At 40.6% G+C, this 17249-nt stretch overlaps 2 protein-coding genes across 2 annotated transcripts in view; one reads left to right on the forward strand and one right to left on the reverse strand.

Annotated features, from left to right (window-relative positions):
• Nucleotides 1-707: 707 nt before the first annotated feature.
• LOC118622371 (coiled-coil domain-containing protein 121-like) lies at nt 708-2186 on the reverse strand. The gene has a single exon (XM_036249791.1). It carries the CDS (start codon nt 2184-2186, stop codon nt 708-710), a length of 1479 nt encoding a protein of 492 aa, XP_036105684.1.
• A 7168-nt stretch (nt 2187-9354) lies between these two features.
• Nucleotides 9355-17249, forward strand: part of RAP2A (RAP2A, member of RAS oncogene family) — a 31518-nt gene continuing 23623 nt past the window's right edge. Inside the window, exon 1 of the mRNA XM_036250437.1 lies at nt 9355-9671. Within this exon, the coding sequence (XP_036106330.1) occupies nt 9358-9671 (314 nt within the window). The 5' untranslated portion in view covers nt 9355-9357. The remainder of the gene's footprint in view (nt 9672-17249) is intronic.

The raw sequence follows: 17249 nt of genomic DNA on the forward strand, positions 1-17249 counted from the left end.
TTTTTGATACACATTCCTAAACAAGCAGAGGCATTCAGCTACCTCAGTAAGTCTAGAGATATTTCTTCACAGAAAACATTTTCAAAAGAGTTGATGTAATACATGTCCCATCTTTCCTTCTCAATTTACTGAAAGCTAAAATTGTAAGGGCTGGATCAGACAAAAGGTCATTCTGCCTAGCATTTACTGATCTTGCTATTATTAGTACCTTCTCACTCACAAGTAAACTATAGAAGGAGCTACCTGGTCACTGGCATGAACTTTTTAAAAAGCTTAAAAACACTCTGCATTTATGTTCTGAGTTGGCCAAAAGGAGTGAGGATAAACTTAAAGGTGCTTTTTCTATAAAGAAATTTGACTCAGCTAGATGAAATAAGTCACACAACTGTTTTCCCTTCACTTCCTCAAGGTGGTTTTCTCAACCTGATTTACTGTATTAGTGTCTGACAAGTGGTGTTAGGTTATCTGGAGGTTTGAGGAACCTCCCGTTTATTAACAAGAGCTAATTAAAGAAAAACCTAATTAAGGGAAGCTGGTCACACAAATACCTAGCCGTACAGCTGGAAAAAAAGGACCTAATTCTTCACATTAACACATCATGATGGATATTTTACAGTAGCAATGAAGTCCCAAAGCCTTCCTAACGAGGTTTATGCAGCACCTAAGAACAGTTTCCAATCCTTACTGAATTAGTGATAGTTTAGGAATTACTGTGGATTAAGCCTTGATTTGGTGCTTAGGGAAGGGGTTCTTTCCGTCTTTGGAGTTCTCTGTTGCAGTTGTCGCCTCCCTCGGATTAAGCACTCAGTATACCACTGTTCCCGTTGCAGCTGCTGCTTCTGTTTTTGTAAGAAGCTTTGGGTGGCCTGTACCTCCTGGCACTGCTGGGACTGCTGCACTAACTTCCTCTGTAACTCCTGGTTCTCTGTGAGAAGGTCACGGCAACACTGAAAAGCAAGCTTCTCTGCTGCCACCTCCAAGGCATGGGCCTTCTTTTTCAGCTTCTTTCTTTCGCTCTTTCTCAATTGGCTTACGTCTGGCTCACTCAGTTGCTTCGTCAGTAATGTTTTTTCCTGGAGGTACTGGGCATATACCTTTGCAGTTGTCTCAGCTTGGGCTTTCTTTAGCTCCTCCTGTAATGTCTGCATTTCTCTGTCCTGTTTCTCCTTTACTAGCGAAATGTCCCTCATTGCCCTTAACTGCTGCTTCAAATCAAATTCCTTCTTTTCCTTCTCTAAGAGCTGTTTTTGAAACTCTGAAGTTTGTTTTGCATATTTGGAGGCTAATTCTTGTCTCCTTCGTTGGATTTCCCCACTTTCTTGCGCATAGTTGTCCCACAGCTTGTTAATTTCCCTTCTATACTCTTCAGTTTTGTTGGTCAGGTGGTCCAGCATGAATTTGGTGTCAGCCTGGACATGGAACTTTTCATCGAGTAGCAGCCTGGTTTGCTCCAGTACTGCTTTTTGCTGGATTTGAGTTTCTTTTACTTGTTTGTCCAGCTTCATCACTTCCATTGTCTTTTCCATAAACCACATCGCTGACTTTGTTGGCTTCCCTGGCTTCAAAAATTTACTTATTAAACTAATACATGATGTAGGGGGAATACTGAGGTCCTCAACAAATTTGCTTCCAGAGTCCACGTCTTCATCCCACATCTCACTGAGAGCGACAGATGCCAAGGAGGTGGTGGTAGAGGCCTGCCACTCACGCAGAAGGCGGCTTTGTAAAGAAAGTGTTCGCAATTTCTGGAGTCTGGGCTCGGAGGGAGTCTGCACGGTCCAGCGTGTCCTCGAGTCATAGTGCTGCCCAGTCCTGCCCAGCGTGGACTTGAGCTGTACCCCACTGCCAGCAGGGCTCTTGAGTGGCACCATCATCGTGGACGACGCTTCTGTCCTCTGCGGAGCCTTGGTCCTGGATGGTGCTGTGGTCTTCAGTGGCACCACGGTCCTGGGCGGTTCGGCTTTGGCACTCCGGTCGCCAGAGGCCCTGGTCCCTGGTCCCTGGGTGCCCAAGTTGAAACGCAGGCCCTTTTTCCTGAGGCGGAGGCAATACCCCAGGGTGCTTCTATAGCCTGGCAGTCCCATAGAACGGGGTCCCTGTGTCTTCAGGGCGGTCCCTACCACTCTAAGTTCACCCTCCCCTGCCCACCTGCGGTCCTGGTCCCAGTGCCGCCAGCTCCCCGCCATCTTCCAGGGTTGGCTCCCTGGTGAGGCAGGCACAAGAAGATGCTCAGACATCCCCTCCCTCTCCCCTCTCTAGCTGGGCTAAAGCCGGTTGGAGCCTGTTCTACTCTTTCACAGCCTGGAATGGAATGTGGAACTGGAATGTTGGCGGTTCCCTAGCCACCCTTCCTTGGTGACCAGAAGGAGGGACAGGGCCAGCTGAGTGCGTGGGACGTGGGTAGGGGGGGGGGGGGGGGGGTTGGCCCCAGTATGTCTGTTGGAGTTAGGGATATTTTTCTTGGGGAGAAAAAAAATCTGAAGTTCCTATATGGTGGGCCGGTAGAACTCTGCTGCTTCTCGGTGTTTTCTGTTTCTTGAGTTTTTCTGTCCACGTGTGAGGGTGTGAGGGAGTGCCAATGATTTATCTTGTCTGAAGCCCTCCCTCTGGTATTTGTAATAAGGCTGTCAATTACCACGGAGTTTCAGGAAGTTTCATTTCAGTTGTCACAACAGCACCTGCACAAGATTTTGTGTATGAGAAAGACTTGGCACATTCTTGCTTCCTGTCTTGGCCTTCATAGACAGTGAGTGGCCTCTTAGTTTCACAGCACTGACCAGGGATGTTGCAGTCTTTGTCCTGGTGGCCCCCGCCTCCTCTGCATGGTTCTCCTCTCCACTCAGCTTGTGACACCACAAGCGAGGTGACCCAGATCTCTGGCAGGGCAGGAGAAAAGCCCAAGGCCAGGGGCTGAAGGAAGGCAGTGCACCAGGAAAACCCTCAGCCCCAAGAAGCCTGAGCCTCCTCCAGGAGGGGACTGGTGGCCTAGTGGACTGTGCCTCCCTGGGCCTCGGGCCCTCACAGGATGCTCTCCTTTGAGGTGTCCAAGGGCTACAAGCTGAAGCTCTTTCCACTGACTCCAGCAGGGTATTCACATGGGTGAACAGGTGTGAGCTGTGCCTAAAAGATTTTTCTTTGGCAAGGTTTAAAAAAAGTATTCCAGGGAAAGCATTTTAAATTACATTATTTACCAAAAAGACTATCTTTATATATTACTGGTCTATTGAAATTTTTCTTTTCAATCAAATTCTATTCATTTTTACATAATGCATGTCAATAACAGCTACCATGCAAAAATAACCATAAGCAAAACTCATTTTCCTGCCTGTCTTCATTTTTGCTACTCCTCATATCTTCCTACTTCTATTTGGGAAAGCTTGAATCCCTCCTACTTAATCCATTCAAGTCCATAATTATAATTGTTTCATGATACCCACATTATAAATTATTCATTATTTTGAATCATGCCTTAATTTCAAATATACTCTTGTACACTTTCTACTTTTTCTTCTGTATTATTTTTCCCTATATTATTATAGCTTTCATAATCTTGTTTTAAGACTTCTGGCTTCTGATTTTTTTTTTTTTCCCTGATAGTTGTCCCTAGAATGGCACTGGTACAGGGAATTAAAGAATCAAGTGATTCTGCATTTCCATTATTTCACTCCTATTCAGTCCTGCTTTCTTCCTTTGCTCTTTTGGTTCACTTCCTTCTGCCCCATCTAGCCTATTCTATGGCCACATTCTTTAAAACATGGCTCCATAGTAATTTCCTTCAGACAGCTTTACTTGACTAAACCACTCCTGTTTACTCCCTGCATTCCTTGCCTCTAGTAATTTATGTATAATCGACATATAATATTATCATGTACTTGGTGTGTGTTTTTGTAATTTTTATTCAGTTATTTAGTTACATATTTTATAATATTTTATTTATATTACAGTTTATTATACGCCCTTCTAATCTCTAATTTTTCTTTCTTATTAGCATTAGTTACAGCTGTTATTATATAATGTAAATGTGAATTCAGTTGCTTAATGTCTGTGTCTTCTGTTTATAAATGTCTGCCTCCTCTTAGAATGCAAGGACTTTTGGCCAATTGTATTTGGTTGTATCCTCAGAGCCTAGAATAATATACATAGTAAGTGTTGAATAAATATTACAATGTATTTGAAATGCCATTCAGGATATTAGGACAATGAAAGTGCTCATAAATGCTTTCTGATATTTTTAAAACAACATTTTTAAATCTCTCACACTTTTTGTAACAGTTGGAATGTATTTAACTGCAAGATGCTGAAAACCTAATGGACTTAAACCAAAAGTCTAAACAGACTAGCTATTTACTTAGTCATAGTCCAAAAGTGAGCATTTCTAGTTTGATTTGACAGTTCATGTTGTTACCCAGGACCTGTGTTCTTCCCACCCTTCTCCTTAGCCATCTAAAGCTTGTTGTTTTTCAGTGTCAGCCATAAAGCATCACAGTCCAAAGACGATGACCACATTCTCATACTTCAAAGTACAAAGAAGAAAATAAGAGAAGTGATGTAAAAAAAAAAAAAAAAAAAGGGAATATTTACTCACTCTTCTCAGAATCCCAGATATCCCCTAGCCCCAACAGCCTCCCCCTGGTTCCAATGGCAAGAATCGAGTCAAGTGCCTGCTTTTGGACTAACTGTGGGCAGAGAGGAAAGCACTGCCATTAGTGATCAGTTCTGATTCACCCCCCGCCCACCCCGCAAAGGAACGGGAAACTGCTGGGTATGCAAGCAACACTGTGCCCACTCTTCTGCTATGTTACATGAGCCACACTAAAGCTCTGTTTTCTTCAGAACCTTCAAGCTTTCAAGATTCTTCAGCCCTTTTCTTTTTTCTCCTCATATTTTAATCAATAAGCCTTTTCCTTCAGAAAAAAAATATATATTTTCTGCTTCAAACTGCCTATTAAAACATTTACTTTGTAAACTAAAGGTTTTCTTTTATTGACTTTTTACATACTCACTTACTTTCTGCATTCTAATTCTTTTTCTTTGCAAATGTCCTGAGACATACCACATTTTCAAAAAGGAAACACTTATTTTGTCACTTCCTTTCCACTCTTCATATATATCTGTTTCTGAACTGTATTAGGAAACTCAGAGACCAAGAAAATGTTTTCTGTTCTCTTTATAATCGCCAGCAGCATTTCATATGTGTTAAATGTACTTGACTTGTCCTTTCCCTTTATGGTTAATCACAGATATGTAGGCTTTAATAGGAAGCAACAGGAAACAGAATTTTATAGCCAAGAAGCACTGGCCATATTATAAACACCATATACCAATTTGTATTTATAAAATTATTTGCATAGTTGCTTCTTGCTGTCATTAGAACATCCCAGAACACAGTGTATTTGATTCCACCTTTTCTAACATCTTTCACAGAAACAAAGAAAGGAGCTGGGTTTCCATGGTAACACCAGTGTGACAGTTAAGGGTATCTGGGCATAAGTGAAATAACTCTCAGATTCAGTGGTGAGAGGAGAAATAAAGTTTTTTTCTCCCATCAATGCACTTCAGAAGCTAAAGAGACCCCAAAGTTTCACTACAGTGTTAAGTTTTCACTATCATACAGATTTACAGTTCTTGGGGAAAATTCCATTTCATTTTTACTTTGACTTTCTCATAAACAAATGAATGGACACACAAGTGTTTAACTCTAAAGTCACTCTCAGAAAAGATCATTTATGCTAGGAATGATTAGCGATCAGGAGACAGACACCCAAATCTTCAAAATTCTCTGCATGTGCTGACTTCCTTTCTTATTGCAGCTAATCCTTCAACCAGCATTTCACATACAGACTCAAATCAAGTACCACCATACAAAACAGGTGAAAAAATATTCTTCTATGTATGTGTCTTTTGCTTCTTAGTGATTAAAAATTCACTTTTAGGGCTGTGTTGTGAATGAAAATTGAGGCCTGTCAATATTAGATATATGAGGTGCGCCTTGGCCAATTTGGCTCTGCAGTTGGAGCGTCTGCCCTCGGACAGTTTCGAGTTTGATTCCGGTCAAGGGCACGTACCTTGGTTGTGGTTCGATCCCCGGCCCTGTGATTGGGGTTGTGCAGGAGGAAACAAGTCGATGTGTCTCTCTCACATCGATGTTTCTCTTTCTCTCACTCTCCTTCCCATTGTATCTGAAAATAAATGGAAAAATATATCCTCAGGTGAGGATTGGAAAAAAAAAAAAAAGATATATGAGGTGCAACTCTCCTAAGACCTTTAGTCTCTACACACTTCTTATCAAGAAAGTCAGCACTGATGAAAGGTCAGGGAAGACAGGCTGAGAAATGTCAAAAGGCTCTCTTACACTCTATTATGCTAAGTGGAGTGACTAGGAAGCCAACTCACTCTGTGTGTGTGTGTGTGTGTGTGTGTGTGTGTGTGACAACTTCTATCAGAAGCATTATAATCCAGAGCTTCTCAACTTCTAGGAACCTAGAAAACGAAACCAATTGCTTAAGGCTACATTCTGGGCCCAGAATCCCAATGCAAATTTCTAAAATAAAACAAAAGTCACTGGACCTCTATTCCTTGCAAAGTGAAAGATTTTTCAGCTCCAGTGTAATGCAAGGTACTATACAGGAACTAAGCAGAAAGTCTGATGCTTCTTAACTCTCTTTAACCCCCCAACAAGCCTAGGAAGTTCTTATCACCACAATACATAATTTCAATCTTAAAAGAGACAGCGTGTCTTTTTTCTGAAAGAAGTGTAGCTGTCACTTAGCTAAAGTAACCACAAATAAGCATACACGTTTTGCACAAAATGTGGGACTTCTAAAGTCCTAAGTGAACACTGTGTTCTTCTACAACATCCTCTTGAAATATCCCTGCCAAGAAAGCTCAGATATAAAGCCTTATTTCATATCTATGTGAACTCTCTTAATTTTAATTCACTTATTCACATTCCTAGATTAGAATAAGATATCAGATCCTCTTTGGTTTCAATTATATGAAAACATTCCAGATTCTTAGTTCTTTTGAAAATTACCTTCACTGCTAATTCTGGAAGCTCAGATATAACCTTTCATACATGATATGCAATCAAGAAATAATGACTGAGTTATATTTTAGTACATATTTTGACAAGACACTTGTCAGCCATCATTTTAAATAAAAAGTTGATGGGTTATACTATAGCAAGATACTGCAAACGTAAGTTATCCATTCTAATACAGTGGAGTGAAAAGGCTGTGGGGCACTGCCAAATCGGAGTACATCTTTTAGTAGTTTGACAATTGACAAAAAAAGGAACTCAGATCAAAATCCCCTTTTTATGATGACCTTGTGAGGAAGAAAAGTGAAGAGGTATGTCATGATCAAACAACAGAACTATAGAAGCTTATTATTCACAAGAAATGTGAGCTAGCAATGGATGAATGTAGATTAGTTTGAGGAGGTCATAAGTTTAAGGAAGGTAAATTCAATAATCAGTTATTACAAAATATAATACGGAAATATTTGGGGATATAACTTCTAAATTTGACGTTATGGGTGGAAGAGTGTGTGTAACTAGGATCTAATGCTGCAGAGAAACAGAACTGAAGTTTTAAAACTGAGTTGTTAAAAATGTTTTAGAGGGTATGCACGGAGGACCCGTGCAACTGCTGCAGTATGTCTGTCTCGTGAAGCACCGGAAAATGTCTCACCCTAAAGACAAAAGTCCCTGTTTTCTCGATTCATCCCATGATTCAGTCCACATCCCTCAGTACTATTTTCATGTGCACCATCTAGGCAGAATGCCACGGAGATGAAGTTAAAAGTGGAATTCACCACTCCTGTCTGAAACATATCTTGTTCCTTTGCCAGAATAGAGGGCAGCCACCAGCCCTACGGTCTCTGACCCCGCCCCATCCCAGGCGGTGTCTCCAGACTACCTGCCCTAACTGTCAGGGGAATCGCGAATTCTGGTTGGCTCAACTCAAGCTTTCGTCATCCCTAAGCTCACCCACGATTGGCTGGTGAACCATGCGCAGGGGCAAACGCCCGCCTGGCCAGGCAGTGGGAAGTGGGTTGGTTGATCCTGCGACTAGAGTTTTTCCCATTGGCAGATGGATGTGCATCACATGGCATAATGCGACCCTCTATTGGCCGAAAATGGTGCCATGGGGTCCAGAGACGCGGTCTGGTTGGCTAGAATGAATCCCAGCTTCCTACTAAGTATCCTAGCCGGCTGTTACTATGAGGTGTCTCTAGGCCCTCTACTGCGGTTCGGGACTCCGCTCTCCCGGTTTTCCAAGCGCCCGTAGCTGACAGGGCGTGGGAAGAGCTCCCTTTCAGCCGAGCCCTGAAGAAGGGCGGGGCTGAGGGAAGGTAGCCGGACTCCGGGCGACGTCACCGGACGTGGGCTTGGCTTCTTAGATCTCTGGCCTTCGTCTCGGGCAGTGGGTTGCAATAACCTGTCATCTCTCACTCAGTGTCCTGATGTTTAAAACGAAGCTTCATTTTGTTGTGTTTATGTCGGCCCCTTCAAAAACGCTTCTTCTGTTTATATGATAAGATCAAAGCCCTCAGGAATGCTGACCGACTGGGTGGTGTCGGGAAAGACCCTCAAGTCAAGGCCTTCTTTTGGACCTTGTCCGTCTCTTCTTTTCACTTCCCTCCAGACTGCTGGAGATTGCTCTGGTCCCTCTAACATCTTGTGTCTGCCAAATTCTGAGCGTGGGATTCTCAGGTTGACGCGGTTCCCGTCTCAGGAGGACGAACTGCGCATACTCAGTACGCCCGCCCTCGGGTTCGCCAGGGAGCGCGGTCTGGGGTGTCGTAAGGTGGCCAAAGGTGGTTGTCTAAGCGCGGGCAGAAGCTTCCGCCGGCGCAGAGCCTCCCGGGAGCGCGCGCGGCCGGTCGCCTAGGCGACAGGGGAGCAGGGGCGGGGCTGCGACGCCGGGGCCCCGCCCCTGGCCGCCGGGCCCCGCCCCCGGCAGCTCTGCGGCTCGAGCTCTGGCTCGGGAGCGCGCTCTGGCGCCGGGGAAAGCGGCGGCGGCGGCGGGCGGAGAGCTGGGCGTGGAGGCGCGAGGGGCGGGGCGGTCGGACAGCACTGCGGGCCCGCGGCTCCCGAGGCTCGGGCGGCTCCGGCAGCTCCCACTCTCTGTTCGCTCGCAGTGCCTGCCCGCGCCCGTGCGGCCGCATTGCCACCCGGCTCGGCCCATGCCCGTTGCTCCCTCCGCCGGCGCCCTGGGGGCTGCAGCGGCAGTGAGGTGGGGGCGGCCGCGTCCGGCGGCGGGGTCGGTCGCCGGGGCAGGGTCCGGGGACGCAGCGCGGCAGGCGTAGGTCTATGTCGCGGGCGGCGGCGGCGGCGGCGGCCGCGGAGGGACGATGCGCGAGTACAAAGTGGTGGTGCTGGGCTCGGGCGGGGTCGGCAAATCCGCCCTGACCGTGCAGTTCGTGACCGGCACCTTCATCGAGAAATACGACCCCACCATCGAGGACTTCTACCGCAAGGAGATCGAGGTGGACTCGTCGCCGTCGGTGCTGGAGATCCTGGACACGGCGGGCACTGAGCAGTTCGCGTCCATGCGGGACCTGTACATCAAGAACGGCCAGGGCTTCATCCTCGTCTACAGCCTCGTCAACCAGCAGAGCTTCCAGGACATCAAGCCCATGCGGGACCAGATCATCCGAGTGAAGCGGTGAGAGGGCCGGGGGCAGGGGCAGGGGCAGGGGCAGGGGCAGGGGGGCTTTGCTGTGCAGCCGGGCAGCCACCGTCCCGGGGCCAGATCTCCCTCTTCCTCCCCCGTGCTCTGGGGTGGCCGTGGGAAGAGGGAGCGGTCTGGGAGATGCCTCTGGGGTCTTATGCTTTATAATATTTTTTTTTCCATTTTGTCAGCATCACCATCATCATCTTGAGTCTCAAATTGGAGTGCTTTGTTTCACAACTCAAATTTGGCATCCCGTGAACCCACAGCACAGCTCTTTGTCTCTTGGATATTGGTAGCGCTTGTGCAGGACCCCAAAGGAAACAAAGTTTAAAACTTGCAGAGAGGGTTGAAGGTTGGGTTGGTTTGTGATGGGAAGAGGGCAGCTGTGCAAGTATAGTGGAGACATTTTCAGACTGAATGGCAACCAAAAATCTACCTTTGCAATATTTGACAGCAAAAATTGCTCACATATATAGTGTACATACTGTAAAAACGTCAAGTTGAGAGAAAAAGAGACCTTGTTCATCTCATAAACGATTGAATGGGGCCAAGGCGCTTTAAAAATGAACTCTTCAATTCAGACAAAACTTTAAATACAGATTATCAGATTATTTGAAGACATCATAACAGCTCATTGGGCTTGAGAAAATATTAGCATGCAGGAGGTTAAATATGCCATTCAATTTAAAGAATATGGCTTAACTTTTTAAAAAATCTAGCTGTCTTACCCTCGTCAAAAAGGGGGGGGGGGCGGCATTCCTGGTAACAAAACAAGTTTCTTCAAAGTTGTAACTTAAGTATATTATCTATTTACTTTGTTTTCAAAGTATATTATCTAATGTAAAGTTAATGCATCTAAGCTCTTTTCAAATATAAATCCTTTTCTAAAGTATGTACTTTGGAAATATGGCTGGTAGTTTAAATGTTTTAAAATGTTTGTTTTCTCTTAAATTGACGGTGCATTTTTGTTGTTGTAAATATTAGAAGTGTAATAATATCTTAGTTCAAAATTTTAGCAAATTTTTCTAATTACTGTTTAATTACACATTACTATTTTGTCTGGTTCTTATAATTAGTTAATAATTGCTGATAATTTGATATAGTGTCATCTTTTTCCCACATAATCCTACCTATAGAAAGATAGTTGTAGGTGTACTGTAGATACAATCATATTACAAGTCGGTTTGCGTCTACTCATTGAGAAAGAGCAAAGAACAAGTCGCGTGTACTCAAGGGTGCTCAAAAAATCTTTACTAGCAGTGGATTTTTTTAATGCAACATATGAGATCCAAGGGGAGATCCTCTCCCAAGACCACTGCCCTCATTAACTTATTGACTATGCACAGAAATAGCTAAACTAAAATTTTGTATATTATTTCTTATGTTAAATTTCAAACTAGAATAAAGTGAATATTTTCATGACCTTTGCTGCTGTTCTAAAATATGAATCTGGTAGCTTTTTACTTCTCCATTCTCGTTTAATAATGCATTTTATTTAACCCACTGTGTCTAAAATATCATTCAACATGTAATCGGTATTCAAACATCATTGATGTATGTTACTTTCTTTTTCATACCAATTTTTCAAAATTCTGTATAACTTACACTTACGGAACATCCCAATTCAGACTAGCCATATTTTAAGTGCTCAATCAATAGTCACATGTGGCTGCTGGCCACCATATTGGTTAGCGCAGGTCTAAGGTATATACGTACATGTTGGGGAAAATGCTTGCATCTCTAAGCTTTAGTTTCCTTCTCTGTGAAATAGAGTATAGCATGCATCCTTAGTCTTTCTTAGGATTAAATGAGATATATTTTAAGGTGCCCAACACAATAACTTGAACAAAGAAATTACTCCAAAATTTTAGCTGTTCTTTTATTAATAATAACTTTATCACCCTACCTTCTTTAAATTTTGTCTTTAATATAAATGTAATGTTATAGGAAATAAATTTGTGATTGCATTTTGAAATTCATTACCTAGTGTAGACAAGATGAAGCTAAAAAGCAACTAGGATCAAAACAATCCTTAAACAGATTTTGTTGTGTTCTCTTAAAATATTTTTTATTAAGATCTAATGGGAAAGGGCAGGAGAATGAACATTTCACTTCAAGTCTAGCACTTATGTATGGCCAAACAGTAAAATGGAGCTTTCCATTGAATTGTTATAGTATGGAAGGTTTTGGTTTTAAAAATATATAAAACAGGCCAATACTCCCTTAAATATTTACAGGTGCATATACACACAACCTTTTGTCAAAGCCAAGTAGACCAACTGAAATTGAGTATAATTTATAAATTCATATGCTTTTTTTTTTTTTAATTTGACTTTAGATGAGATCACACAAGGAAAAGTAGTAGGGATACAGAAAATGTTTCAAGTAAAATAACACTAGAATTCTTTCTGATTTTATAACTGCTTTTCTTATTCCTTCCAGGATAAGCAATGGTCCTAACTTGTAATCTTGGAACAAGGCATGTTACTTTTAGGATAAAGCCCAGGAATCTGCAACATGACCTTCCCAGGCAGGCAGAGTGCTCTTGGCCCTTCTGCCTTTACATCCTCACCTCTTACAACACTCCTCATCCCTGAGATTCCAACACCTAGATCTTCCTTCAGTCTTTTCAAAGTGTCTATCTCTGGGCTTTTCTTCTACTGTGGAAATCACCTTTTGCAAAGTTAATTCCCACTCACTCTTTTGCTCTACTTAAAAGACTTCCCCCTCAGGGAAACTTTCCTCCTCCCCTCCCAAATGAATAACTCCTTCTCATTTTTCCACTCTAGATTAACTTCTTGCCTCACCCATCTCTCAACCACAGGTACTTCAGACTTCAGTGGCAACCTGTACAGTACTTCCCTCTTTTTGCAGCACTCATGAAAGCTTAATTAAGCCCATGTGGCTAGCACAGCTACTGAAAGCAGGAAACAATCAAGAAAAATATGTTGGAAAACACTAGTGTTCAGAAAGAATTTGTATTGTCCATTGGTCTTAGTTTCCCTGAACATTTTCATTTTATAGATGGAGGAACTGATTCTTTAAAGCTCATTTTGCAAATGGAGTAGATGATCTTCCTTCAGCTCTAATATTCTGTGGGAGTTCTTATATCTAGTTAGGGCAACAGGGGAAGAAGTAAAGTTTAATATGAACCTTAAAAAAATCAAGAGCACAGCCCTGCCATTGTGGCTCTGGCGGAGCATCGTCCCTGCACTGAAAACTTGCCAGTTTGATTGCAGGTCAAGGCACACACCTAGGTTGTGTCCCGTGTGTGCCTCCCGATCAATATTTCTCTCATACACCAATGTTTCTCTCTCTCTCTCTCCCCCCTCCCCCTCTTTCTAAAATCAGTAAAACTTATGCTTGAGTGAGGATTTTTTTAAAATCAGGAGCCACAATATCAGTAGGAAATGGATGATACTGCATGGGAAATGCATAGAATATTTTTGTTAGCTATTAAATAGACCAGAGTAGCTAAATCAGGAATTAATATAGATGTATGAGAGAAGGTAAGGCTTAAAAATGTAAAGTTAAATGATAGAAGGTTGAAGACTTTGGACTTGATCTTAGAAGTTAAGGACCATTATTAAAAGTGTTATAGAAATAGTAATATGGTGAAGATAAGATATGTGTCTTAGTGACAATAGACCAGAGTCAGGAGGAATAGTTGTGAAATACTGTGATAATCTAGTTTCTACATGATATTTAAAGATTCTGAATTAGTATGGTGTCTTTAGAAACAAAGGAAAGAATGGATGAAATTAATGTTGTAAAGAATGACTTAAACTGAATGGGAGAGGAAGAGGGAAAGGTCAAAAGTAACTTTGACATTTTGAAAATGAGTGAATAGAATTATGGAGAAATAGCTGGGGAAGATTATTTCAAGTCTTGGAGATGGTAATCATCCATATAGATCACCTAATAAGTAATTAGAATATTTGAGTAAAGCCTGAAACATTAGTTTATGTATGAATATAAAGACTCAGGATGAGCTGTGAGTTCAGATTTGTAGATTACATGAAATCTATTGCATAGAGTCTACAGATAGAAAATATGGCCAGAAGTAGAAATTACAAATGAATATAGCCAAGGATAGAACTCAAGAGTTGTCAGATGTACAGAGACTTCATTCTTCGCAATAGGCTAGAAGGCATGGGAGTTTAAAGATTTGGAAAAATACTAGAAAAGGGTGGTTGGTTTGCACTACCCAAAGTGAGTAAGTTTCTGTTTTCTTATTAATATTTCTATATCATTTAAGTGATTTCTTTCAAATGACACAAGTGATTGTTTATACTTTTTCTCTTCACAATAAGTAGCCATATGAAAACCTACTCTAAAGTAGAGGCAGATTGCCAATTGCTACATATAAATCTTGACTGGTAACAGATTGATGCTATGAGTCAAAACCAGGGCATACATCAAATGTTTGTTTCAAGTAAGTGAAACTTCTGGAATCTGCCACCATTTCTTCCTCCAGAAACACCTCCTTCCCCAGTTGATACCTCCAGTAACCAAAATTATAATCAAAATCTGGGCCTCCAAGTTATAGAGCTTAATAGCCAAGAGTCACTTTTTATAGCCCCACTTTTTTTTTTTTTGAAAGGGAACTTGGTTTTACTGCATTATAAAATTAGAACATTACAGTATAGTTTTCTTTTTGCCATCCCAAGATTGGAATTATTTTTTAAGTTCACTTTGCAGATGGAGTAGATCTCCTTTCAGCTCTAACATTCTGTATGTCAATATCTCTTTCAATGAGAGAAGAGGTAAAATTTAATATAAATCTTAAAAAACCAGCAGCCTGTGATCTGCAAATCTTGTCTAGTTAATATTTGGTAATTGTCTTGGCCGGTTTGGCTCAGATTAGAGCGTCAGTCTGCGGTCCAGAGAGACCCAGGTTCGGTTCCCGCTAAGGACACGTACCTTGGTTGCAGTTTGTCCCCAGCCCTGGTTGGGTCCTGCGGGTGGCAGCCACTCGATGTGTCCCTTTCACGTCGATATTTCTCTTTCTCTCTCTTTTCCTCTTTCTCCCTCCCACTCTATCTGAACAAAAAATGGAAAAAATGTCCTCGGGTGAGGATAAAAAAAAAAGATTTGGTAATAATTGTGTCAATAAAATCTATAATCAGAGGAATCATTATAGTGACTTTTTAAAGGAGCGGAGACAACAGTAATTTAAATAGCCAGGCAACCATTTTACTGAACACAGACAAAAGATATCAACTGTCCCTGTACATTGATAAATCCTCTGACAAGAACAAAATAATGATTTGCAAGGGGACATGACTGACCACTGAATGAGAAATATTCAGGCCACCAGGCAAATGGATAATGTTGACTTTCTAGCTCTCCTTTAGGAAAAAGTTGTATAATTAATTAACAGGTAAACATTAAGGAGGAGATGAAGGAATTGATAAAATGTTTCTGGAGGTTACAGCCCATGGAAGTGCCAACAAAGTTGGAAAGTTTTTCAGTAGCAACACACTTGAGTAATTTAATTTCTATATGCTATCTCCTATGAAATAATATATTACACATTAACATGCATAGATTATAAATTTATGCACATTTCTCAGCAATAATCTTTAAAACCTGTATACCATACTTAATTTAAGGATTTTTCTCAAGGATAATTTCTATTTTAACACAGTTTTTCTCTTAGCCATTGTCTTCACAACCTAAGTCCCTTTGAAGGACATGTGATTTTATAGGGTTTCCTTTGCTTCTGTTTCAACCTGGCCCTGTTATCTGCTTCTCTTCATCTATTCTTACTGTTTTCTTATGTACTTATATTTTTCTGGCCTATGGTATAAAAAGAGTTGTAAATTCTTTAAAAATGTTTTGGAAAAATATTTGAGTGTGTATATGAGTAGGCTTTCAAATGAGATCAAACTGGTGGACACAGAATAGTTACAAATGTAAAAATTAGAGATACTATTTCTGTGGGAAATATATCATGAAATTATAATGGTGGTCAGAAATACGCCGTGTATATTTGCCTTTTTATTTATTTGTTACTTTAAGTGTGGCTTATTATATAAAAAATTGTTCCCAGCCTGACAGGGAAAAGTTTCTTAAACATAGCTTTATGCTATACCAGATCACACTGAGTCTTTTAGCAGAACAGTATCAATAATGGTAGTGCTATGAGTTTAGACATCTTCATTTTAATAAAATATATAAGTAAAATATAAATATATTGGTAAAGTCTAAGGTTATAAAATATTTAAAAAGAGCTCATTTCTAGTTGCTAAGATTTTAATGTGGTATATACTGAACATAATATTTGAATAGATTTAACTTAAGACTTTTAAAAGATTGAAACCTTTTGAAAATATCAGACCTAATAGTCCAACTATTTTGCCTTCGATTCTTGTGGAAAAACTCTAATATACCTGTATTACCCAGATTTTTAATAAATTTTAGTTTAAATTAAGAGTCACTGCTATGAAATAAGATTTTCTTTTAAGCTGTGAGTCGAAATAAGGCTACTGGGTATCTAAATGAAATATCAATGGTATAGTCATGGTTTGGGAAGTCCAGAAACAAAGCAATAGTTGGAAGTCTTTGGAAGTTTGATGCATTTAATTACTTAATGTTGGAATTGTACTTATCACACGTAGCCGAAAACTATCTGAACAAGCCACTTAAAATAGATTACAGCGTGTAAATTAAGTACACTTGTAAATTATATATTCTTTTTTGCTCAAAATGCTGAAACGTAATCATTGGCAGAATGGGACAGGTCGTTGTTTTTTGTTTTCTCTAATGATATGTTTTTGGTTTTGCTATGTTTAAGATTTGAAAACATACCCAAAATTGGTATTTTAAAAAGAAATACAGTGATTTATCATTTTTGTAGGTTTTTAAACTTTATTGGTATTAAGATATAATTGGCATGGAACACTGTATTAGTTTTAGGTTTATTCACTTCTTAAAATTACCCAAGAGTAATATTGTAAACTTTTACTTAAAACATTTAGGACCGTTATTTCTCATTAAACATAATGATTTTACATATGTATATATTGCAAAACAATTACCAAATTAAGTTAACATCCAGCATCACACACAGTTACAATTTTTTGTTGTAATGAGAACTTTCATGATCTACTGTCTTGGCAACTTTCAAACACACAATACAGCATGGTTAACTATAATCACCATGGTGTATACTATATCCTCAGTACTTATTTATGTTATAACTGGAAATTTGTACTTTTTGACCATATTAGGCATTTCTTCCCCACCCCCCCCCCCCCAATCTCTTGTTGTTCTGGCAGCCAACAATTTGCTCTCTATAGGTTCAGTTTTGTTTTGTTTTTGTTTTTTCAGATTCCACACATAAGTGAAGGTCATACAGTATTTGTCTTTGTCTTTGACTGACTTATTTCATGTAGCATAGTGCCCTCAAGGCTCATCTATGTTGTCATATGTGGCAGGATTTCCTTTTTCTATGACAGAATAATATTCTATTTTATATACAGGGTGTCTGTAGATTCTATTACATTTTGAAAATGAAATGTATTTTAATAAACACTAGCTTTGTAATTAAACATTTTTTGTGTA

The sequence above is a fragment of the Molossus molossus genome, unplaced genomic scaffold (assembly GCF_014108415.1).
Source record: "Molossus molossus isolate mMolMol1 unplaced genomic scaffold, mMolMol1.p scaffold_m16_p_9, whole genome shotgun sequence".
Lineage (NCBI taxonomy): Eukaryota > Metazoa > Chordata > Mammalia > Chiroptera > Molossidae > Molossus > Molossus molossus.

Excerpts from the sequence above, each read along its gene's own strand:
- LOC118622371 (XM_036249791.1), bottom strand. The coding sequence starts at position 2,186 with ATGGCGGGGAGCTGGCGGCACTGGGACCAGGACCGCAGGTGGGCAGGG.